The sequence below is a fragment of the Lethenteron reissneri genome, chromosome 49 (assembly GCF_015708825.2).
Source record: "Lethenteron reissneri isolate LAM-NWPU_2019-01 chromosome 49, ASM1570882v1, whole genome shotgun sequence".
NCBI classification, from domain to species: domain Eukaryota; kingdom Metazoa; phylum Chordata; class Hyperoartia; order Petromyzontiformes; family Petromyzontidae; genus Lethenteron; species Lethenteron reissneri.
In genome coordinates, this window is record NC_083827.1 from 2,511,489 (window position 1) to 2,538,021 (window position 26,533).

A 26,533-nucleotide genomic window follows, 5' to 3' on the forward strand; every position below is an offset into this window, starting at 1 on the left:
GTCTCTGGGGAGGTCTGGACCATGTACCCAAAGCAGCCATTGCAGCTGCATGAGCCACAGTCCTAAACCTCGTCCATTTCCCCTCGATATCAGGAGGAGTAGGGGACGATGCCAACCCCAGCCGCAAGCGATGATTAAATTCTCGCTTGCAACTTTCATCAGCTAGCTGAGTCCATGCCACTACGGGTTTGAATTGGGTCCTGGGTGTACACCCAGGACACCCAGGACCCCATGGAGTGGAAGAATTGCAGGCGCATCTTACAGATGACAAGTCGATGGTCAGTGGGCAGATCAGCTACATGGTAGGTCCTGGTGTCAAGGACATGGGCCCGCATCCACTGTTCTGTCATTATGTAGTCCAGCAGATGTTCTTGCTTGGACCCGGCATGCATCCATGATGTTGTGTGGATGTGCCGATGCCTGAACAGCGTATTGTTAATTACAAGCCCATGGGCTGCACAAAAATCTAGCAGCCTCCTGCCGTTGTTATTGAGCTGATCTGGCCCATGACTTCCAATCACTCCAAACCAGGTGCCAGCATCTTGACCAACTCGGGCACTGAAGTTACTCAACAAGATCACTCTATCCCGAGGGGCCAATTTAGCTAGCACCTGTGACAGGAGGTCATAGAAGGCATCTGACTCATCAGCCTTGCCTGCATCCCTCCACGGATGTTCGTCTTCAGTGGGGGCATAAGTAACCATGACCACCACTCCTCGCCCCTGGTTGATGGGAAGGCGAGCCCAAAGTAGCCTGGGGCTTACAGCTTCCCACACCTCACCTCCACGCTCTCACGCCCCTTCATTATTTTGTTCAGAAGAAGAGCCACTCACTGTTGTTTTTGCAGTCTCCTGCCCCGAGAAGAGGACTGTCCACCCCTCAAGGTGGCAGGAGCCAGAGCCGATCCACTAGACCTCCTGAATACCACAGAGATCCAGGCGGTACTGGTCCAGCTCCCGACAGAGGAGTGGCAGCCTCTCCTCCGCAGTGAGCTTTCAAATATTCCACGTGGCCACACGTAGTGTTTTTTTGTTATTTTGGGAGGAGCCCCGAGGATAAGAATACAGTCTGCTGGCTCCACCAAATGGGGTTTGGCCAGGAGACGTCACAGACGACTGTCTCCCAGGGGCCTCCAGCACAAGCTTATTAATTAAAATTTTCCGTCGTGGTTTAGCGGTAACTAATTGAAGGTAGAGGGGTTACCAGCCCCTCGCACCCATCCAGAGCCCCCTTTTTTGCCGCTGTGGTGGTCACAAACGCCATGAGGGGAAAGGTCAATCGGAATTGGCCCTCACCCCACTGCACTGCCCACGACAGCATTGCCCGTCCGGCACCACGAGGAGGTAGGGGGTTGTTTTGCCGTACACATACACACCACATGCACACCACATCGCACATGACATCCACATCACACACCACATCCACACCACATCCAAATGACATCCACACATCCCACACTACATCCACATTACATCCACACCACATCCCACACGACATCCACACCACATCCACACCACATCCTACACCACATCCACATCCCACACTACATCCACACCACATCCACACCAAATCCCCCACTACATCCAACAACACATCCCACACCACATCCACACCACATCTACACCGCATCTCACACCACTCTATCGTCCCTGTGCGGCATTCTCCCAATCATTCAATCGATTTCCAGGATCAGAGGAAGTGGACCCAGAAGATGCAGCGGTGGGGACGACTGGAGGGGGCCGTGCCCCTCCCTGGTGCTATTAAGTGACGGGCGTCGGCATCCGTTCCTCGCGCACACTGGGGGTGAGAGAGCCAGAGCTATAGGTTTGTCCAGATGTAGTGGCATATTCATTCTCTCACATGAGCCTCTGTGTGAATAATCATCGCGCAAACTCTGGTCATTCTCGCAAGTAGCTTTTTGCTGGCCATCGGACAAAGATGGTCACTGCGTCGTGCGATTTCAGATGCGCTGCTGTAGCTGTCTGGAACGCTGTTCATTTCGATATTAGGAAGCTACTGGAGCTATGCACTTTCCCATCTTGATTGAAAACTAATTTCCTTAGAAATGCCTTTTTGTGTTTAGTGTAATGTCCTTCCCCCACACCTCTGATTAGCTATGTACGGTTGGCTATGTGCGGTGCAAAATAAGTTCCACAATCATACATGCAATCAGGGCCTATGTTATAAACTCGACAAGAGAATAAACACATTCATCTTCAACGGAGAAAACCCCTGGAGATTCGCATCGAATTTACAAGTGGGTTTACTCTTCCTGCCTTCTTGTCAGGAGCAGTAAATCATTCGAACAGTAGATCATGCATTAACCATAACCCTTGCCTTGACCAAAACCCTATCCATTAACAATTATCTTACCCTAACCCACGTTATAACCCAAGTCTGTAAAAAAAAGTATAATCTTCAATCAGCTCTTCGTCAATCCATTGCCAAGAAAGTATTTGTGTTAATGACACAGTGCGCCAGCCAACGTGCCACCACCCCAAACTTATCTTTAGCATGGCCATAATCCTGACCCCAGTAATAAACCCTATCGTTCTTCCGACCCCCAAGCAGGCTAAGTTTTATCCTAACCCATAAAGTGTAAATCTAACCTCATAGTAACCTTGATCGTAGTTCATCATACCATTGCACCATCCTTTACGGTCTCTGTTGACATGAATAGGCGCTCGCTAACGGTGCTTGTCGACAGTGTCTAGAAATAGGGTTGCGTGCGGGACCATGTCTCCACTTAACTGGTTTGATGTATTTTAAATTGCCTCTCTTAGCGTTACTTTTGTCTTGTTTTGTTTGAACTACTCCCGGTGGTTTTGAGTAAAAATGCCTTTTGAAAATCATATCAAAGCAAACACATCTGCACTCGTCTTTTGAGGGTTAGCACCGTGAGACCAACGTTGTGAACAGTGCCTAAATAATAAAAATCACACCCGTGTGTGGGTGATCGTGTGTGCGCACGTTTATGTGTATTCCTAGATCGACTCAGCCTAAAATGAGTACCTGGTGCAGTGTGCAAATATTGCCACTCGGGAGAAAAAGGCAGGCCAGGCATGGTGTTGGCCACCTACACCCTCGTGTGCCATGCCAGCCTTATAGGTGCTCGCCAATAGCACTTTCGTTCCATCTCCTCAGTGAATGTTTTCTAGGACTTGTGTAATGCCTTTGCTGTCACTCCAGGTACTCGGCTGGTTATAAATAAATGGTATTATTCACCGATTGAGTTAAATTTTTGTGTTGTTTATTTCTTAAAATGGACCCATTGACAGATCTGCTGTTGGGTTCAGTGCAAATAAATTAACCCGTAAAAACAAAGTTTTTCACTCTAAATCCTTTATATGCGTGGCGGCTAGAGTCCTCTCGTCCTCTGGCTTGAGATGGCTGCCACCTATTGGTCAGATGATTGTCTGCCAGCATTAAGCAATTGATAATTAAATATTTAAAATAATTTCCCTAAACAGTGTAAAATTTTGGAAAAAAATTTAACGAAAAGTAATTGTCAAGCACAACGAGTCTGTGTGGAAAATGTCAGCTCGATTGGATTACGGGAAGTGGGTTAAAAAACGACCGAAAGATTTGCACGGTCGTAAGCAAGCAAGCAAGCACGCAAGCACGCAAGCAAGCAAGCAAGCGAACTTAATATAAAGGATTTAAAAATGTAAAGCGGTGGTCTGCTCCGGGGAAGTAAGCAAGTTCTTGATTTGCGATTCCAAAAAATCGCGATTTATGTCCTGAAAGGGCCCCTACCTGGTTAATACCGGACTCAAATAGTTTTCTCCGGTGTGTCTTACAGCTTAAAAAGTTAATATAATAAATGTTTTACATTTACTACTATAACGAGCCAAGAATGTCTGTGTCCCGCATGTGACGTCACTCCACGTCGGCCAGCCCCCCTCATTAATAATCATGAACAGGTGACGTGCTCCACATGGACTCCCGCCCTTCATTAATAATAATTAGTGGGTGACGTCACTCCACATGGGGGGGGGGGGGGCAAGACGCCCCCTCCCCCCTCCTCGGCGTCAACTTACAACTCTCACTACAAAGGCAGAACCCTCACGTCACGTGATCTCCGTAACGCTATTGAGACCTAAAAGTAAAAAGGACGTCATGATGAACAAGGGATTATAACCTTTAAATGAAATAAGTCTGTGTCACTGCGGCCTTCAAATTGCACACGAATTGATGCAATGAATATCACGTTGCGGTCTGATTTTTGCTTGCAAGTTTCAGATTTGATAAAATACACTCATCATTGGACGGGCAAAAGGCTAGGTTAAAACATATTTTTACAGATAACGAATTTCAGTAATGATAATACTTCACTTTTACCCAGGAACTCCACACTAGAGTTCTAATATTCGTTTTCAGGAGGGTCCTGCATTGACGTCTGACCGTCGTGGAAGAGTATAGAGCTAGGGGTCGACAATCTGCTGTTCTGGAGTTCCTTGCGGCTCTTTAAGGACTGCTTCATGACGTTATTCACATGCATTGTGGCTCTTGAAATATTGAGGGTTTTTTTCCCAATTCGAAAATAACGGCTCTTCTTGGTAATTTGGTTGCCGACACTGCTCTAAACCCTCTTACCAGGTTCAGGATTTGAAAACGGTTGCCAGTCACTCTAGTCACCTTGGAGCTTACATTTGTAGAGAGCTTCTCTTTTCCCACCGAAATGATAAATTCCCCCAGGCGTGCATCGCGAAGTACCCTGACGTCACTACAACAGGTCTACCCATAATGCAATGCACCACTGACAACAGGTTTAATAATTTTAATACAAATGAGTTTAGTTAGCCACACTATTTTGATCATTGAAGGCTTTGTCTGTTACTCAATAGGTACATAAAACGTCACCTGTTATTTAGTCCACACACAGTGCTATCGACAAACGTGGTGTGCTTTGTTACCGATGCGCCACTACCTACGTAATGTTTACTTTTCTAAGCCATTTGGACGATGTCCTTAACCTGGGCACGTTCCCTGATCTGCGTGTTGCAACGTTAACACGTAATGTACCGTGTGCGTGCGAATGTCGGCTCAAGTGCACATTTCGACAAACTCAACCACTACTGACTCATTGGAGCTATGAAGACCGACGCATGCATCCAAATCAACAATGATGGCGACTGCGCATACATTGACGTTGATCCATTCGAATAGGTACATTCTCATGCGTTCATAAAAAATCACATTTATATTTCCATGAAATGAAAAAAACATCTACTTTTAAAATGTGTTGAGTTGAGATTTCATGTGTGTTGCTTCCTGCACATAAAGTGCCCCAAGATGCTCCGGTGCAAAAGTCCGGTCGATCAAATACAACTCGCTATTATTTTTACGACCGCTACCTACTACCGTAAGGCGGTCATGTGGATTGATGAGATATTGCGCACTGATTTACTCCAATCACCTCGCTCAGCGGCGGTCAGTCACTTATCGCTCTTTTATCGCTACGACCATGTTTATTAAATTTGACGCACTCACACAAAGCAGCATTGGTGCCGTGGAACGACTTAAAATAGTAACTTGCATGCAGCCTTTTGGCAATCCGCTGCTGGGTGAAGTCCTCGCACGACATCGGTTGTTTGACCATACTTCATGTTGACTATTGCAGGTTTGTGAAGAGGCGTCTTGATGTCCCAACAATCTGTTACCGAGTCCCAACAATCGGCTTCACTCTTTGTGCGTTGACATGCACATTTGTTCGGTGAAATCGCTTGAATTTTAAACTAATCTTACTGCCTTCCCAACCTAGATTCTTCATGTATCACAACGGCATTAGTTTGCAGACCTGGGCTGCTGGAATCACCCTCTTGCACATCGTTGCACAGTGAAACGAGGCCCTTTTAGTGGCCAAATTGGTTTTCCTGAGCAACCCTGCGCTAGAAGTTTGGTTTCCATCGCGGTAGGACCAGTGGTCTGCGTTGGTGAGGGTGGGGGCGGGCGTCCATACACACGGGTTGAACACCACAGTCCGAAAAGTGTTGGAGTTAGATTCGTTCGAGTGATAAAATGACCAAGGGCTTTTTAAATATTTGTAATTTTAATGAACTTTCAAGCCACACACAAAAACACGAGAAATAAGACCCAACAACATTAACATTATTGCATTTTCGAAAAGAACGTATTATCCCACGTACAAAGTTACTCTTGCATATTTTTTGCTTATTTGAAGTTAATTGTGTACTGCGACGCATACTTTTATTTTAAACGCACATCTCGGGTTTTAAAACGGGTTTCCCAGCGGATAAAAATTCTTAGTCGATATGAAAAATCAACATCCCCCGCCCCTCACATACCACCCTTCCCCTCCCGCCCCTCGACAATTCACGATCCTGACGAGGTTTAACTTCGCCCCCAAGGGCGACTCCAGTAAGGAGGCGGTATAGTACAACAAATAGGCTGCAGATGCGCTATCTGCGTGGTACAGTGTTCGCCTACTCTCCTCTTGCATGTGTAGATTTTCTCCGGGCATTCCGGTTTCTTCCCACGTGCAAAATAAATAGAAAATGCAAGAAATTAATAGCAATTTGTCAGACATATCCCAAATGCAGGACCCTCCTGGCAATTGATCTTGAGACTCAGGGAGGTGTTTCTGAGGAGACAAAGGAACTGGAATTACCGTATTCTCTGGATCATGTCACACTCCCCCCCTGCATATCCAAACATAATTTTGGGGTGCGTATTATGGTTCGGTAGATGTGTTCGTGCGTGGTGACCAGATTGGTCTTACTTTATTGACAGGGGACACAAGTTTGTATGTATGCTGAACTTTTTTGCACCGTACGTAGCCAACCCTGCTAATCGGAGGTGCGGGGGAAGGACAACGATACACTAAAAGCAGTTATAAAGAAATGAGTTTTCAATCTAGATTTAAACGGATACAAGTTTGGGGGGAGCATCTTCAAATCTTGAGAATACGGTAATATTGCAGTACAACTCCTCTTGTCTGCAGTGGTGTGTGGCTACACACGTGGTGTGTGCCCGGGAAACTGCAAGATATTTGGACACTGCATCAGAACTGCAGGTGGAGAGGAGGCAGGTGCCCTGCGTCACAAACTCGACGACCAGAGTTTCATTTCCGGACATGGCTAACACCAGTGGTGACACCTGGTCCGGTCCTCCAAGCTGCGGTGACTCCCACCGTCACTAACGGTGGGAGCTGTGGTGAAGTATGATCAAACTCCTGTCACCGGCAACGGCGACGGGAGGCCTTCATCCAGCAGTCGATTGACATCTGGGCCGTACGTAATTACGATCAAGACTGAGAAAAAACATTTTTTTCAATCAAAAAATTGTCTCTTGTCACTGCGCTTCCGGCTGTTTTAAGCAGTCTGGATGCAATTGTGGATGTGCCCCCCTAACTCTCAGCCATCGTGTTTGAGACGACAGCCAACAATAACGAGTTACAATTGCCACATTACCGTAAGCAGATTAACCAATGCAGTCTGTGATCAGTAATCTAAAATTATTCATTATGTTGTATGAAATCATATTACTAATCGGGTCAGGATGATCCGATGACATTTGATTCGTGAATCTGAAATGATCCATAATCATAGGCGGAGTTTGACTTCTATATTTGGGCGGGGCTTTGTTCGCTTTGTCCCTCACATTAGGAATCTCGGGTGCATATAGTGATTTTTTTTTATCATCATTGTAAACTATTGAAAATAAACGAATAAAATGTTTAGTTTGGGTGGGGCGTTGCCCCCCCCCCTCCCCGCAAACTCCGCCCATGTCCAAAATTGTATAAATTACTGTATATCGAGAAGTCAAAGGGCAGTCTCTCCCTGCTCAATGAATCGATGGGATTGGTATCACTCATCATCTGCTGCTCTGACCCAGTGTTGGATATTGCACATTCTCATGGCAAGTGCCAGTCTGTCCATAGGATGACCACTGCTGATTGACTTTCCACAAACCCTTTACGGATCATGGGTTTTATAAACCCTTTAAAGATGATGATCAACTGAGCCAACCCCTCCCCCCACCCCCGAGTGAGATTTTAACTCGTAACCTATCCGATTGAGAGTTGAGCTCTCTAACCACAGCCCTGCGCTATATTTACCACACACTAAATGTTATCCAGCACTTGTGCACTGTAAGCAGAGATTCTCTATCAAATGAAGCAGCAGTGGTGGAGGTGGCCTATTGGGGGTCTAAAGCAGAATTTATTTCTAGAGCCCCCCTTTCGGAATTATAGACTCCTGGTGAGATGACAGAAGAGCTATGGAAATGCAAGCTTTGGAATGGGAATGTAGTGAGCTAGCAGAGTGATGCAAAATAGGATAGCATTGATTTAGTGATATAATTTCCAATTATATTTTATTCTAATGGAATTGATATTTATAGAGCGCCTTCACTCAAGGCGCTTTATACAAAAACGGTGACAAAAGAGTTATTTAAATGACAGGGGCGTGCTACAAGGATTGAGCAGTGACAGCAAGGTATTTAGGGAATCACGAAAGGGGAGGGGAGGGACGGGAAGGAGTGGAGGGATGAGGGGAAGGAAGAGAATGGGCAATATAGAAGGGGTTGAGGCTTTATGTACAAGGGAAGTAGACTCCAGTGGAGAAGTACAAGGAGGGAAAATAACCGAAAATGGGACTGGGCACGGGGAGGAGGAGGAGGGACAGAGAGACAGAGAGAGAGAACATTGGGAACGAAGGGGACGAGAGGGGACATACAAGGAGATGAGAGAGGCAATACATATAAGATGGGCTAGGCCATGGAAAGATTCGCCGCGACGATACCATGATTGGAGGGCACCTTGTGCTACTTGTGACCTGAATCTTTTGCTTGGTTTGCTTGAGCCTAGCACGGCCACCGAGGAGCCACAGGCATTGATGTGATTGTGCCGTGTTGTCCTATTCACTTTACTTCACCGCGTCACATTGTCAGAGCAGTTTCACTGAGCTTGGAATCAGTCGGAGATCAAATGTTACGATGCGAGGCCTTGAACTAAAACACTGTGAGGATTTGTAAACGGCTGATATCCAAGCAGTTTTTTTCCCTTTCTATCATCGGATGTTTTGGTGTCGCAAAACAAAAACTGATTAAATTAAATAGGGAAGGATATTAATTAGCGGACTCGGGAGTCAAAAGGGGAAGTGTCCCGTGAGCTCTGGCGCGCGACGGGGCAGCGCTCATCTCTGTTGCCTAGCAACGAAGACAAATTAAAATTTGATAATTTGCATATTGCAGGGGCAAATAGCTAAAGCCTGTTGCGTGAGTGATACAGTTGAGCTAGAGTTGTTCAGTTCAAGTAAAGCCATCGATGGGTGACATTATTCAAGCCACAGACCATTAGCAAATTAATTACATTTGTATTAAATTTTGTCTTCCACCCCACCTATCGTGATTGTGCTCTCGGAGTCGTACCACGAGACGTCATTTCGAAGTCTTGCAGAGCAGGGAGAACAGTCCCCGCATGAGAGAACGGTAACGCAGGAGGGCTCGCAGAACTGCTTCCCAAATGTCTTGAAGTAACCTCGTTATTCGCAAGAGGCGGGCAGCATATTTTCGTTTGTCAGAGCTGGAATTTAGTCGAATTAAGGCCAAAACTAAATTAGTATGATTTTTTTCAGTGCAGCCATTGATGACTGGTTTGAGAACACCAACCCGCTACATGTGAGAAGCCAGCTAAATCATGGGCGACTGCAACCTGGATTCGAACCCAGGTTCTCTTCAGTGCCGGCACAGCAATCCGATCTCATAGTGACCCGGTCACCTCTCACTGCTCAAACGAACACTGTGCAGTGCTCAGAGCCAGTGGTGGAAAGCCCACGTTCCTGTGGTAGGGGCCATTCTCTCGAGGGAACCACCCTTTGAATTTTCACAAAGTGGTGCTCATTTTTATCTGTTCTGAAGGGATGGTACGCCGACAAGCTCAAAGCGCAGAGCTCCGAGGGCCATTACTGCACCAGTGAACTGCGGTAAGGTCTGACGAAATGTGAATGGTGGGGTTAGGGTGTCAGTTAAAGACAGAGTACTGGTGTCTGGTTGGCTATTTGGTTAGGGCTAGCATTTGGTTGGTCACTGGGTTAGCGTTATGGTCACTGGTAAGGCTAGTAATAATGTCAGGTTGCCTAGTTATTTATGGACAGAATAGGGGCTAGTACTTGAGACTGGTTTGCCTAGTCGGTTAGTTAGTTAGGGTTCTGACCATGGCAGTATTAGATCCGTGGCTACTTTTCATTCCCGGTGTTTACAAAGCCACCCAATAACCAGGACCACCACCACCATCATAAAAAAGTGATTAATAATAAAAAAAACGTGGCGATCATCGTCCACGCGTGCGGATAACGGGATTGCGGAGAACGAGGAGTCGAGCAGCGCCACCACAACGGCGGCGTTTGCCGCAGCTTAAAAGTGGATAGAGGCAGAGCGCAGCACGGGACCGTCACACTCACACGAGCATTCGTCACACTCGCACTCGCTCTCGTCGTCCACCTCCGTCTCGCGGGGGTCGCCCGCCGGGTCGCCGCGGTGGGGCGGGAGCGGGAGGCCGCGCTTCACCGTGAATATCCTCTTGCGGCCACGGCCCTCGGCGGGCCCGCTTGCCCCCGGCGACTGAAACGAGTGCAGCGAGTGCGCCGACAGTGCCATGTGCTGCTGCTGGTGCTGCTGCTGCTCGTGGTGGTGATGGTGGTGGTGCGGCTGATGATGATGATGCTGTTGCTGCTGGTGGTGATGTTGGTGAAGGTCTTGCTGATGCTGCTGTTGCTGGTGGTGATGATGGTGGTGCTGGTGGACGTCTTGGTGGTGAAGAAACTCCTGGCTGAGCAGGTCCTGGTGGTGGTGGTGGTGGTGGAGGTCTTGGTGGTGCAGCAGGTCTTGTTGATGGTGGTGATGGTGGTGGTGCTGTTGCATGGCGCTGCCAGGCAGCCGGTGGGCGGCGTGAACCCCAAATCCTCCACCTGTTCGGACTCCGCCTCCGCTGCTGCTGCTGCCGCTGACGCTCGCGCTGTTGCTGCCGCCTCCTCCGCCACTGCACGCCATCCGGCGGTCGACGTGACCGCAGTCAACCCCCGACGCAGTGCACATGTGCGGCGCGTCCTGGCGCAATAGCAGGTCGCGCAAGCTAAGCGTGCTGCGGGCCATGCACGCAGCGCCGCCACCACCGGCCACCGCGGTCGAGGAGGAGGAGGAGGGCAGGGTGCCCGGCCGGCCGGAGCCGCAGTGGTGCTCGTGCACGCAACGCGTGAGCGACGCGCACCGGCGAAGTTCTCTGCGCTCACACGCCGCGCCCGCATGTGCTCCGCCACCGCCAATGGTGGTGAAGGTTTCGGCGAAGGCGCCAGCGGCCGAGGAAGATGCTTGGCCATGCAGCATGGTGACGGAGTCATGCCGGCAGCCTTGGGCGGGGCGAGAGAGGGAGTTAGTCAGGACGTGCCAATAGACGAAAGATAAAGGTGCTAGAGACGCGTCACTGTTGGCACAATGGGACTCTCCACCAGAGGAGGGCTCTAAAGAGTCACTCTCTATGAGCCACGTCCTTTCTAAAAGATGTCAGCGATCGTGGCCTTCCTTTCTTTCAGCTTTACCCGTGATAATTACTCAAGAATGTTGCCAACATCCGCCAACTCTTGTGCAGTGACATCACAGCCACACGGCCGGGTTGGTGATGGTAGTAGCTATGCTGCACATGCCCTGTAGTCCAGCATTGTGGAGTCAGCAAGGGTTGGTGCATCACCGCACAAATGTTGTGCAATTACCCACACATTATAAGTTTACACTCATTGCACACAAAGTGCTTGCCACAAATGAACCACAATACCTCACTGATCTCGTCAATGAGCATAGACCACCACACAAACTTGCAGCTTTTGTATAGCGCTTCTGTGGCCGTCTGGAACACTCTTCCTTCTGATATTAGGAATCCACTTGCGCAATGTATTTCAAAACATAGATTTAAAACTAATTTCTAACTGCTTTTTGTGTTTAGTATGTTGTCCTTCCCCTGCACCTCCGATTAGAATGGTTGGCTATGTACGGTGCAAAATAAGTTCAACGTTCATACATCCCATGGGCGTCGAGGAGATGCCGTTCCCCTGGCTCGACCCAGGAGAAGGCGATACAGTAAAGTGCACACTAATATCGTCTGTCCCATCTGTATGGGATAGAGTACTGTCCCCTCGCATCCGTGGGTTTTATAAGGGTGCTCTGATTTCCTTCCACATGTATAAACACTCGTTAATTGGTCAAAACACCTTAATATAGAGGAACACAGAGCTTGGGCAATTTTGGTATTGCTGGCTCACTGCCTGGCTGATGTCCTGCAGCTCGTCTGTGGCTCCTCAGTGATGGTGAGATGTAGCTGTGCAAGAACGACGATGCTATTCATCAAACGAAACGTTCTTATTTAGTTTGCACGCAAAGCAGTCTGGGTATTTCCAAGAGGGCATGGGACAGCATGTCTTGTGCTGTGGAGCAACCGTGCTGTGTGGCAAATTTTCCAGCCGAGAAAAATGCCAGAGCAGCTTAAAAGTGATGGGAGGTTGGAAGCCGTGCGGTTTGTCATAATCATCATCATCTGGGATCCCTCGAGGTATAGTACAATGGTCCTCCGTCGACAGCGATGATGGTCAGGATTTGTGTGTGTACTCAGGTGGCTGATGAGGCCAATCCTGGAACCACATATCATGAAACAGTGGCAGCGGTGCGTCGTCTTTATTGGCAGTTTGGAAGCTTTGAAATTCATATCTGGCCTGGGTGCGTTTTATTCCTTCGTGCACGTTTCCTAACTCGTGTCTCTCACATGCAAGTGTGTATGTGTGTGTGTGGTTAGCGTGCTGCGCTACGAACCCGGTGACCCAAGTTCGATTTTCGCTCATGGACAACACCAGCGACGATTATTTGAGCCGGTCCTGGGCTTCCCCTAGGTCGACTCCGCCTTAAATTAGTTTCTGGTGTGGTGTGTAAAGATTGCCACGAGGGAGACAAAGGCAGTCGGGCGTGGTGTTGGCCACCCACTCCCTCGTGTACGATGTCGACCTTCATAGGTGATGACGATGATGATAATGATGTGAAAGCAGAGGTCATCAAATGGGTGTATACCTGTTTAAAATGATTCTGTATCTATGGCGTTAAGGCGTAGCGACATTGATGATAAAAATACGTGTATTAGGGGTATGATTTGAAAATATAGGAAAAAGTCAACATTTCTCAATAACACTTGCAGGGAAAAATCTATACGAGCGACATTTTGGGCAACAGACCTTCTCCATACATAAATAAAAAGTTACATTTATTTATACTTTAAAAAATTCTCCAACTAAAGTGCCTGTTAACCTTGAGGGAAACTGATAATTTGCATACGACAATAATCTGATAACAATACTTTCAAAGAAATGGATTATGTTACATGAAAATATAAATTGGCCCAAAATCCCCAGCAGGACATTCCTGCAGGAGAATCGTGCTTCTCCGAGGCTTTCCATGATAAATAAAGGGCACAAATTCATAACTAATTTACATTACTTCTAAAACCTCAATTAATAAGACATTCAGATACCAATTACTTTGAAAAAGTTACCCACGCAGCTCAGACTCAGGCAAAGACTGCCACAATATCTCCAACATTCTTCAACAAACACGAACAAACATAAAGCCAACCCCAGCGTGCTCATTCATCCTGCCAGGTTTGTGCTCGAGTGGCTTCTCCCTTGCCTCCTTTCATCTGCATCCATTCGTCAGCATTATTGTGCCGATCGTTTCAGAGCTACAGAGCCAAGTCTTTCTCAGCGACGAACACAAACGCTGACTTGCACGAGGTGGGGGGAGGGAGTGGGGGGAGCTTTCAGTCAATCAAACTAATGAATAGACTATCTCATGATTCCGCAAGATGCTTTGCAGGCGCTGTGTTTTTCTGCTAATTGAGTGTGGCCCCGCGCGTAATGAGTTTTTCCACCGCCGAGATCCGGGGAGAGGAAAGGGCTTTGTTGCGTCGTCGCCCATGGATGCTGGGAGTCCCTTTCCCCCTTCCCCCCTCACCTCACTCTTCTGGCAGAGCCATCAGCGGCCCGAGGAGTTCGCATCAACAGGGAGCACCATTATCGCGCTGCCGTCGAGCCTCAAAACCAGTGTCGGTGGGAAGGGTGACCAAGCCCCCCTGTTTGTTTGTTTGTTTTTTTCAAGCATCGTGCGGCGATAGACAAACTGTCTGCGGTAGTGTGGGGGGGGGGGGGTGCTAGGCAACATGCACGTGACGGGCATCACAGCCTCTCCTTACACACGCAGGGTGGGTGAGAGAGACAGGGCGAGAGCAGAATGTACGGTGGACAAAAGCACATCCTAGAGTTACTCTTTCTATTCGGCGGTTAATGTTTGTTTATAGCTTGACTAACGTTGACTGTGCTCGTGCCACCTCCTCCCCAACCCCCCAGAGTTCTTGTGTCCGTGCCCCCTCTTTTAAACAAGGTCCTGACGCAGGGCTGTTGTGAGTTATCTGTGTGGAATTTGAGTGCTTTATTTGCACATGGATCTCCATGTCCCTAGGTTTCTACTGAAATGCAAGAAATTCCCCAGAAAAGGCATCGGCGGCGGGTTGGCCAGGTGACCGGCTGGGAGGCAGGCCAGGTTCAGAGGTCAGAGAGCTGAGCCGGCACCCCTGGGAGCCTGGATTTTAATCGCCAACTGAGCTGCTGCCCACGATCACCCCGGCTTGTCCAGTGCAGAAAGGAGGATGCTGAAGTCACCACAATGGCTGTACAAAAATATAATCGTTTTCCTTGGGGGGTTAGATCGCGTAGGCATGATGCTGATATTGTTTTATATATATGTCAATCTTTTAATCATATCTAGACGATCTTTAATTATCTTTTCTTTACATGACACCTACGTGATCTAATCCGGCAGAAACTAATTATGAATGATTATATTGGTCGTGAAAGCCGACATATAAAGTAACTTTTTAGTTTTTTGTCTTTAGTTTGGTGTCCTTCCCCCGCATATCCGATTCGCACGGTTGGCTACATACCGTGCGAAATAAGTTCAACATACATACATTTTCTATTTTGCTGCATTAATCTAATTTCCAGCTCTGAGAATCAAAATATCGGTTTGGCGGCCACGTGGTGAACATGCATCCCATGGCGCTAATGGGTGTTGCGTCTCCCCACACTCGCTGGGAGAATCTCTGGCGCAACCCTTTACTGATGAAATGAAGTTGCACTGCTCTGTGAGATTTTACCAATGGAATTGTATTTGTTATTTTATTTCATAACCTAGAGAAGAGACGTAAAATTGTGAAAAAGACTGAAAAAAAATATATATATAAATGATTTGGTTAAGTATTTAAATTAGAAACTTACTTTAAAGGTTTAGAGACTATGAGACTCTACTCGGTAAAAACATAATAATTATATTATTGTAATCATTTACCTGGGAGGGCACACGTTCAAATCCTGTTCAAGGCAAATATCATAGAATTATCGTTGTCTGTCTCCTGTCAATAAAACGAGTACTGTAAAACTTTTTTGTAGGAAGCCAAGAAGCGATAACTCTTTGGATAGACTCTCACTGCCTGCCATGGGAACGTGTAATATCCACCGCTGGCATCAGGACTGCCATCCATTGGAGATGAACGCCGCCCAGCTTTTGTGTGCGTAAAGTAAACGACTTTGACGCCGACTTTGTGGATCTCGCTGTCGCTGGGTAAGGTCGCTCCAATGTTGCCTTTGCATATTGGTGTGGCCACACTTTACACTCAAAGCACGCAAGGCTCATGACGGCGTGCCCTGTAATGGACTGTGGTTGATTGCATGCTGCAGGGAGGCCTTGAGTATATACTTCCTCGCCGTGCAGAGGTGGAACAGAATACGGAATGCATTACTCTGCAGGGCAAGCAATAAACTAGCGTGAATGCATTCACACACACACACTGCTGTATCCACAAAAGACACAGACACGCAGGCAACAATCGCCTGTTTAACTTATAGAATTATAGACTGTTGGAGAAAGTTCTGTCAGGAGCAATTATGAATAAGCAAGCATCTACCATATTCTCCACATCAATACGACTCAATTATAAGCCAGTAGGTGTGAGTGTGTGTGTGAGACCAGCTTTTATTTAAATTATTGCCACCGGGTACAAGTTTGGGGTGCGTCTTACTTTCCGGAATGTCTTATAACGCAGAGAAAACGTGAATTAGGCTGCTGGAGCAAGTGCTGTGCATGAGCATCAGTGTATGAGAGAGTGGTATGGCCAGCACTACTGCTGGCCACCTTTGTCTCCCCAGCAGTGATGTTTTTACACCACATCAGGTACAAGACTGAGTCGACCTAGGGGAGACGCAGGACCCGTTCAGATAATTCCTATTGGCCGTAGCCAGTAATGTAACTCGGGCCAATGGGTTTGGCACGCAGTGGCCTAACCACTACACCACCATAGTGCCTGTGCAAGGCTCGGCGCACTCTTAGACCATGTGATGTATGGAAGACTGGCTGGCAAGAGTTCACCTCATTTCTTCAGAACTGCTTTTCGTGATTAGTTTGTTGTCCTTCCCCATACCTCTCATTAGCACGGTTGGCTATGTACGGTGCGAAATCAGTTCAACATACATACATACATACACACACTCACTGGGATGACTGGGAGATCCATTACTGCACCAATGCCACACACGTACCGGTCTACTACAGTACTCGTTATTTTACTCAAAGGTATCTTTTTGCTTGTCTGTCATTCGGTTTTTAACTGGTGAACCGAACGTTGCACAATACTGAGCGATTCAAGAACAGTACATAAAATAAAGGCATGCTTTGCGAGTTGGTTCATGGGAGGGCATGAACTGGCCTGGAGAGCTGGCACGAACGTTTCATGGAGTGATCTGTTGGTCGTGATTGGTTGGTTATTATTTCTCACTGAAGAAACCTTTTGACGGATGCCTGAATGACGGCATTTTTCAAATCCTCACACTCGGCAGAGAGTATGATGATGATTATGATTTGTCTGCATATACTGTACTTGCATCCAAAAGACAGAGATCCCCCATATAGCCTTAACAGACTGTTGGGGAAAGTGCTGTCCGCGTGCACATATTCAGGCTGGCAGGGCACACGAGCAGGTGAGTGGCCAGCATCAAGACTTTTGTCTCTGATGTTTACACACCGCACCAGGTACTCATTTTAGGTTGAGTCGACCTAGGGGAGACCCAGGACCAGTTCAGATATTCGCCACTGTTATTGGTCGTAAACTGTATTCGAACCCGGGTTGCCGGGTTTGTCGCGCAGTTGCGACAACGACTGCGCTAAAACTCCATAGACTAGGAGTCGCCCACCGTGATACCCACGGGCACACACACATGCATGCAGACACGCACGTGCACACACAGGAGCAGAGCGAGAGAACCCGCCTTCAGATTGCGATGACTGTAGCCCCTCATTAATATCCGGCGCAGCAGTGAATTATCTGCACAGATGTCAAAAAGCCCTGGGATGCAAATAAGGTCGAGTGTGGGCAGTTCACGCTGCCTTCTAGCAGCGCATGTGTGAGCCTGTGGGTGCGTTTTTTTAAAATAAACAAGCAGCCGCTGCTTTGTGCTGAAAATATTTTACAGTTGCTCACAGCCGGGCTGTGACGGCACTGGATAAATGGGTGGGTGAACGAGTACATGGGTGAACAAGTGGGTGGGTGGACGAGTGGGTGAATGGACGGGTGGGTGGGAGAACGAGTGAGTGAGTGAATGAGTGTTTTGGAGGACGAGTGGGTGGGTGAACGAGTGCGTGGGAGGATAAGTGGGTGGGTGGACAAGTGAGTGGGTGAACAAGTGGGTGGGTGAACAAATGGGTGGGTGGATAAGTGTGTGGGTGACTGAGTGGGTGGGTGAACGAGTGGGGAGGGGGGGGGGTGAACAAACAGGTGGGTGCACGAGTGGATGGGTGAACGAGTGTTTGGAGGATGAGTGAGTGGATGGGTGGGTGGGTGAGCAAGTGGGTGAACGAGTGGTTGAGAGAACGAGTGGGTGGGTGAACGAGTAGTTGGGAGAACGAGTGAGTGAATTAGTGTTTGGGAGGACGAGTGGGTGAACGAGTGGGTGGGAGGATAAGTGGGTGGGTGGACAAGTGGGTGGGTGAACGAGTGGGTGGGTGAACGAGTGGATGGGAGAACATGTGGGTGGATTGGTGGGAAGACGAATACCCCGTTGTGGGACGTCACCACTGAGATAAGGTACAGGTGAAGGGGCAGCCCTGAAAGTGCTTGCTCCCGCCACTGCTGGCAGAAGGGCGTCCGCTCAAGCGAGTTCATGAGAGCCTCTCTGGAGGGTTTTTCGGCCGAGTCTTCTGCAAGTGGCCAGACAGATGAAGTGGGTACCCACACTTCACCTCACCACACTCGACTTACAGATTGATTGCCTGTTGTGGACCCATTAATACCGCGTGGATTTAAGAAAAGTGGTAATTGTTTTAATTGTGGCGACCACTATATTTTAAGTCCAGTGCGATAACATTACACCAGGCCAGCATCCCACTGGGATAACGTGTAATTTTTTACTGCTGGTTTACTCTCTCAGCGAGGAGTGTACCACCCTGTGTCAGAGAACAGACCTGGAATATGAACTACTTCTGAAGCCACTTAAGTAGCCTCTTTAAACATGTTTAGGCACATCTTTTATATGTCCAGCAAAGAATGTTTGTCTTCTTTCAATCTGAAGACACAAACACACTTCACCCACTCATATATAGAATACAAAGATCCCCCGTACAGCCTTAATAGACTGTAATAGCAAGTGCTGTGAGCGAGCACCAATTAAGGCTGGCGCGTCACACGAGGGGGTGGGTGGCCAGCACCACCCCACTCTGCCTTTGTATCCCTCATGGAGATCTAGACATATGGCACCAGGCACTAATTTGAGGCTGAATCGACCTAAGGGAGGCCCAGGACTGGTGTTGGTCTAGAACAGGAATTGAACTCGGGTCACCGGGTTCGTAGCACAGTGCTCTAACTGCTACACTACCGCTTCCCACAACACACACCCACCCACCAACACACGTGAGCGCTACACAGACGCACCGGTCAGCGTGCCCGTGCCGTGGTTGCGTGCGCCGTCCCCTCTGCCGTCACGTGCCGGCCCCCCACTGGGCTTGGCAGTGGAGAAGAGGTCGTAGAGGGGGGGCTCCAGGACCTCCTGCAGGCAGGCGGCATCAGTGCTGCCCGAGCCGCTGGCGGCACCGCCGCAGGCCCCGGTGCTCGTCCCACGCTGCGGGAGAAGCTTCTTGCGCGGCTGCTTGAGCTGCACGTAGACGGAGATCACGATGAGCACCACCACGAGGCCCGAGCAGACGCCGATAAGCGTGCCGTTGGTGGTTGTCATCTGCTGGAAGAGGCTGCCCTTGCGCTTCTCTGCAAAGGGGAAACAAGGAGGCACGGACACGGCCGGGGTGAAGGTTATGAGGGGGCCCCAAGACTGATTGCAGGGAATGGCCCAAAGTATGTGCGCTATTACATATTGCAAAATAAATCATACAAACATTTATTCCTTTATTTATTGGTGTAAAATTTACAAATGTAAATTCCATCAAACATAAATCACTCGCTATACTCATTTTTTAAACAAAACACATTTTTGTTCCAAAGTTTAGCTGTGGAAAATTGTATGAATGATGTAATCGAAAATCCTAAAATAATTCTGATGGCTTCCATCGCTCAGCTGTTACTCCAACGTCGAACGGAGGGCATAAATTAGGGCCTAAGGCTATAGCCACCACACTGCAGGTCACGAGAGGTGGTACAAAGGTTTGCGAACTGCGCTACGAACACAAAGTTAATATCCCAGCTACGGCTAACATAGTGATGAATATCTGAACCAGTCCTGGGCCTCACCTAGGTTGACTCAGCCGTAAATTAGTACCAGGCGGAGTGTGTCAACAGACATTTTTTCTAAGGTTGCACTCATTACACACAAACTGTTTGCCACAAATGGACCACAATACCTCGCTGATCTCGTCAAGGAGCATACACCATCACGCGAACTACACTCATCCTCACAGAAGCGACTTTTGGCTAGCCATCGAACAAAGATGGTTACCTCAACATGCGCTTTCAGATGTGCTTCTACGACCATCTGGAACGATCTTCCTTCCGATATTAGGAAGCCATTGGAGCTATGCACTTTTAAATCTAGATTGAAAACTCATTTCTTTAGAATAGCTTTTTGTGTTTAGTTTGTTGTCCTTCCCCGCACCTCCGATTAGCACGGTTGGCTACGTATGGTGCGACAGAAGTTCAACATACGTACATACATCAGCACTGGGGAGACAAATGTGGCCAGGCATGATTCTGGTCACACCATTCCCACGTGCGCCATACCGGGCCTTCATAGGTGCTACTCGCTAACAGCACATGCCTCCAACAGCCTGAAAAGGCTATATGGGAGATCTTTGCTTTTGTACACGCATTTGCCAGGGTGTGTGTGCGCGTGCACGTGCCTTTGCAGTGCTTCTCGTCCCAAGGGTAGACGCAGTTCTGCACGCCGTTGCACACAAGCGAGCTGTTGATGCACATGTTGCTGTGGCAGAAGAACATGCTGCCATCGCACGGGGCTGGTAACCAGCATGGTGGGGGAGGGGGGGGTGAGGAGGACACTGAGATGAGACGAGAAAAGCAAAAGACCCAACCAACGACAGCAACCTCTTGACAAGTAATGCATTTTCGTTTCGTAGCCAATGTTACGATGACTCACAATAGATTAGTTTTTTTAGGCCACTTAGTGGTCTGGCCAAATTTGTGTCATGGCACCCTCCACTACCTGACATAGCTAAATAAATTAAATGTGTTGTGTGTACAAACATTTAACATGCCAATTCGTGTTCTAGCTCATTAATCTGTGAGTTTCAAGAACAAATCTCGCAACCAAATTTAGCTGTTGGATATAACAGTGGCGAGATGTTAACTACCTCGCCTGGTAGATAAAATGTCGTGGGTTCGGTCCCGACCCTGATGCTCGTTTATTTGGAGTTTGCAAGTTCTACCCGTGGTCGAGTGGATTTTTCTCTGGGTCCTCCGGTTTTTCCTCCACATTTAGAATCAACATGCGTTTAGAGTATTTGGATGCTAAGCCACTTCGCTGAGTTATCATTTGTGACCAGGTCGCTTCTGAAAAAGATAACGAAAAATTGTTAAATTTTTAGTTTAAAGTTTGGCTTGCAACTGTGTCTAGGCGTATTCTGGTGAGAAACCAGGAATTCATTCTGACTGCCTGGTTCTGACTTCCTCGTTTCTCAAAATGAGTTCCTGGTTTCTGGCATGAAGATGCTTTTAAGACCTTGCTCATAGCAAGTACAGTAATGTATTAGCCGTTACTTTGTTCAACTTTAATCGTGCTGTTTGTTGCTGGCCGCTTGGGCCTAGTGCACTTCGCAACCACGAGAGAAAAAAAATATTCTCAAGGGGGAGGGAAGTCGATGGGGCATTGTCGCATTCGATGTTGAGCACGTACGGTCGAGGAAGGAGGTGAAGAGCATGGAGAAGTGCGTCATGGTGCGGCTGCCCTCGTCAGCCCACATCCTCACGACGCCCAGGCCCGACTGCAGCATCACATCGCTCGCCACTGTGCTGCAGAACTTTGCCTTTAGGTTGTCGATGAGCCGCGAGCCGTCATACACGGCGATGAAGTTGCGCTTGCACTCGTTGGAGTGGTGCATCTGGTAGTCGAGGAAGCGCAGGTAGATCTGGGTAAGGTGAGTACGAGGGATGGGGGTGGGCAAGGGACGGGGGTGGGCAAGGGACGGGGGTGGGCAAAGGAAAATCGTAACTCAGCTTGTAACCATTTACCCACCCAGCTTGACTGCACCAACTGTCACGATTGGGTGGTCACAATTCAATCCAGGAATGCTTTTTTTGTGGAGTGTGTACTTTATATACTGTCTGGGTTATCCGTACTGCCTCTCTTGTCTGTACTGTCTTGTCATCTGTATTGTGTCCGTCTTGTTTTGCCATTGGTGAAACACGTTTATGGCAAGGGAGACACATGCAAACAAAGTACGGCACTAAATATCTTCACGAAGAAAAATAAAATAACTGAAAAACATCAACGAATCTGACACAAATACAAAGTTTCACAGCAAAAAATATAAATAAACAGTATAAATACGACGCGTAAGGGACAATCACAGAAACCCCTGTTGCTCTCGCCTTCACGCAAATAAATACATTCCCAATTTCAGGGACTTTATTAATGATGATACCACTGACCCAATACTCTAGAGCATGGGTGGGCAACCGTTTTTCTGCCAAGGGCCATTTGGATATTTATAACATCATTTGCGGGCCATACAAAATTATCAAGTAAAAAAGTTAGCCTGTAATATTTGGTCAAACATTTAATTAACTCATCTCTAATGTGATGGCTGGAACTGCTTATCTTTGGTGAGGCGTGTGATGTTAGCTGGTATTGATGATGTTTCTACTCGCAACTGCTTTTCCAGGTTTGCTCCTAGATTTATTGATTTCGAGTCCCGCCTGCGGTTGCCTTGGCAGGGCCACACCAAATGATTTTGGGGGCCTTACACGGCCCGCGGTGCCGGACGTTCCCCACTCCTGCTCTAGAGCCATCCAATCACCTACAACATTGCACAGTCATAAATAATGTCAGCTTGTAACGCGTCGCCGAGCGAGGAGGAACCACAGATAAGCAGGAAGGCAACCACGCAATGAGCCAGGACCAACAATTGCCCAAGCTCTGCGGCCCTCTGTCTGTTAAGGTGTTGTCAACCAATTCATGAGTGTTCATGTGTGGGAGGAAACATGAGCATCCATAAAAACCCCACATATGAGGAGGAAACGCTCTATCCCATACAGATGAAACAGGTGGAGTCCACATTTCTGCTGTATCGCCTTCTCCTGGTGAACCGGGGTATGGCACATCCTCTACGCACACAGGGAGGGAGTTTCGCAACACTCATGTGATCCACCTACCCTCGCTGCTTCCACAGCGCTGGATTACAGGCCAAATGCAAAACCACCACCACTGCCTGGCATGTACAGCACTTGTCCATCAGCTGCTAGATGTACATGATCTAGAATCGAATTGTGAACCAGAATCAACAGTGCTTACTCAACAATGGATGGGCGCTCTATCATACTCTACTTTGATCAAGCGTGAGTCAACCGTGTGTCAACCTCCATATATATTTACAAAATCTAGCTCTCACATAGGGTAATATGAAGTGAAAAGCTAGATTAATGAAAATATTGAGGGATGTTGTATTGCGATTTTATATTTAAAAACATGTTTTTACACCTTTCTCTCGATATTGGCATCGCAACGCAAGAATTTGGAATCCATTGGGAGCTCTCGTAGGGTACGGTCCACAGAAGACGCGCTGAACCGTTTCCGACATCCTTCCAAGCGCCCTCTTATTTACATGCTAGGGGGAAGCACCTTCCCGCCCACACGACTACACAAACTTAATGTTCATCACATGATGGTCAAAGCGATTTTTTTTCTAATTCGCAGAGCTGGAATGAATCCAAATTAAGTGTAAAACCAATTTATTGTTTTATTGTACAGCCATTGGTGACCAGGCTGTGATAATCAAAGTGACTACGCCTGAGCAACTGGTTTAATCACTGGCGGCTAGCATGGATTAAACACAGCATCTAAATGATGCTGGCTCTGCTCTGAAACACCCATTACCCCAGCCACCTCTGCCGACATCCCACTCCTTAATTCACTGCTCCAGCCTGATGCATCCACTCACTATTAACGAGACCCCCGTATTAACGAATTGATTGAATTATCCTTCAGATCCATACAGCACTGTCGATTGCTTCAATTTACGTAGAAGCAAAATGGGACATCCAAGCACGACACTGGCACGCGCTTATACAAACATACACACGAGACAATGATCCCCCATGTAGTTTTTAACAGACCGTTAGGGCAAGTGCTTTTTGCGAGCACCTATGAAGGCCGGCACGGTAGCACGAGGTGGTCGGTGGCCAGCACCACACTCGACACACAGCCACATATACACACATGCTCTAACACATTAAAAATGTATTCACACAATAGTACACGCGAACATACACTCACTGCTACACACATATAATCACACTATGACAAAGATAGCAATCCCCCATATAGCCTTTCACGGAAGTTGGGGCAGAGGTACTGTTTGCAATCACCTATGAGCACAGTGCCCAGCCACTTTTGTATCCCAAGTGACAATATTTATGCACTGCACCAGGAACTCATTTGAGGCTGAGTCGACCTCGGGGGAGGCCCGGGACCAGTTGGGATAATCACCACTGTTGTTGACCGTGAGAGGGAATCGAACTCGGTCGCCGGATTCATAGCACAGCGCGCTAACCGTTATACAATCGCTCCCCTATAACACGCGTACAAAGATCCTCCCAGCGGTGCCATACAACGGTCTGTACACAGACATGTACACAGACATTTACACAGACATGCACACACGCTCACGTCTGCAGACACCGAGCCGATATTCCGGGTCAAACGCAGTAATTTTAATAATACGCGCGCTCTTGGCTCTTTGCGATGAAACATCGCAAAATCAATGTCCTAATGTAATGGAATGATCTAAAACGGGCCCAGCTTTAGCGGGGCGACGTCGGTACCAGCGTGTTCGGCCCAGATTGATGGTTTTAAATGCAGGACTCGTTAAGGATATTGGCCGTGGAGAGACGTGACGTCAGCGGCTGTGGAATAAAATGAGTGGTGATTTTTTTTTTACTACTCCGCTTAAATTCCGAATCAATCTTGGCCCGGAAGAGTGTTGACTCGGCACCAGCTAATCACACAATTACTCCACCGATAACCCCGGTAATAGAAGTGGTGGTACGGAATTCTGATAAGATGGCCGTTGAGTGTAGAGCAGAGGGACGATGCTGCCTAATGAGATGATCGGGATGTGACGCTCACTAGTGGCAGTTGTGATTATAATTGTTGATGCTGTGACACTGAAGATGACGGTGAAATTGAATATGGTGGAAATATTTTGATGTTGGCATGCGTTGATTTTCTCTGGGTATAGTACTCCTCTTTCCTCTAACATGCAAACAATTGTTAACGTGGAAATAGACAAACAATGCCAATCAGGACCCTCCTGAAAAAAAGGCTCTTTGGACTCAGTTGATGACAAAACATGAAAGTGTCTGGCTGCTTAAACGACTCGAAACAAGTGGTGGAAATTCCACATTCCAATGACAGGCATCAGTTAGCCACTCCATAGGACACTCACTGGGGTTCTGTATTAATACTGTTAGAGGGATGCTGCCACAGCGTAGAGGTGAGCACACTGCACTTGCAATCCAGAAGTTGCCAGTTTGATTGGATCTCCCGGCGCGGCAGTTGAAACAATAGTGCGAGCTTCTTAAATCCCCCACCCTCTCCACCCCCCACCACCTCTGTTCATGCAGTAGTGTAAATGGATAGAACCAGAGTTAGTTGATCAGTAGGTGATGTGTGGTGGGGGAAAGTGTGAGTACTCCAGCCTCTCCCACGATGTCTTGCAGTTGTGGAAGATCAGGCAAAAATACCCTCCACAAAAGCCCCCTCGAGTGGTGGCCCTTCTGCCAGCAGTAGCATGAGCAAGCATTTGCAGGGCTGCACTTTTACCAAGTACCGTCAGATGACGACAACGATGCAACGGTGACAATGATGAGGACGGCGATTGTGATCACGATGACAGTGATGGTGAAGTTGACGATGATGACGACGATGGCGATGATTCGTCGAGGCGGACTCTTGTGGCTGTGGATGGGAGGGTACCCGTGAATTGGGGGTGGCCCGGATAGTCCAAAAGCAGTCGATGGCTTCGTTGGCCGTTGCCTTGCTCTCGGTTTCGAGCTGTGCTGACTTGAGGATTCCCTCCGCGCCGCTGACTTCAAACTCACACGCTGCACACCGCACAGACATCAGCTACGCTCGTAAATTTAAAATAATTATATAGTTGAGACATTTGGTATTCACGCCACTCTTACAGTGCGAGGCTTTCGTGAACGTCCTATCTTTCATCAACACAGCAGTATATTCGCAGCCCAGGGGTGCTGTTGTTTGCTGTGTGTAATTCCTACCGAGTAATTTGCATGGAATTTTCTTCAAATTTGGCAAAGGTGGATCACGACGCCGGCACATAATGGCCTACCTCTTTTCGAGTGGTGCCACAGGAAATCGTTAAATGTCCACTGTGAAGCAGACGACACGTAGTAATTTTACAGTTAATACGCCCACAGTGGTAACCATGGGCGACCTTTCCGGATTTGAACCACGAACGTGCTCCCACTGCCATTTTCTGTGGGGTGTGCAATACATCGCCCGTATGCATCGCCTCAATTGGATGGTCACGTGACCAGGTATGTCACAGTGGCAAGATGTTAACTACGTTGCCTGGTATACAGGAGGCTGTAGGTTCGATCCACCCTGACACCTGCTGTGTATTTGGAGTTTGCATGCTCTCCCCGTGGTCACAGGGATTTTTCTCCGGGTCCTCCGGTTTTTCCCTCCTCATTTAGAAACATGCTTCTGAAAAAAGAGCTATATAGCTCGATAGA

The 26,533-nt window shown here is 47.9% G+C and overlaps 1 protein-coding gene across 1 annotated transcript in view; it reads right to left on the bottom strand.

Moving 5' to 3' along the window:
• Positions 1-6,335: 6,335 nt before the first annotated feature.
• The window catches only part of LOC133354887 (neuropilin and tolloid-like protein 2), an 82,123-nt gene continuing 61,925 nt past the window's right edge, over positions 6,336-26,533 (bottom strand). Inside the window, exons 7-11 of the mRNA XM_061572039.1 lie at positions 25,752-25,879; positions 21,453-21,684; positions 20,443-20,556; positions 19,028-19,357; positions 6,336-11,369 (exon numbers count right to left, since the gene is read on the bottom strand). Of these exons, the coding sequence (XP_061428023.1) occupies positions 10,378-11,369; positions 19,028-19,357; positions 20,443-20,556; positions 21,453-21,684; positions 25,752-25,879 (1,796 nt within the window). The 3' untranslated portion in view covers positions 6,336-10,377. The remainder of the gene's footprint in view (positions 11,370-19,027; positions 19,358-20,442; positions 20,557-21,452; positions 21,685-25,751; positions 25,880-26,533) is intronic.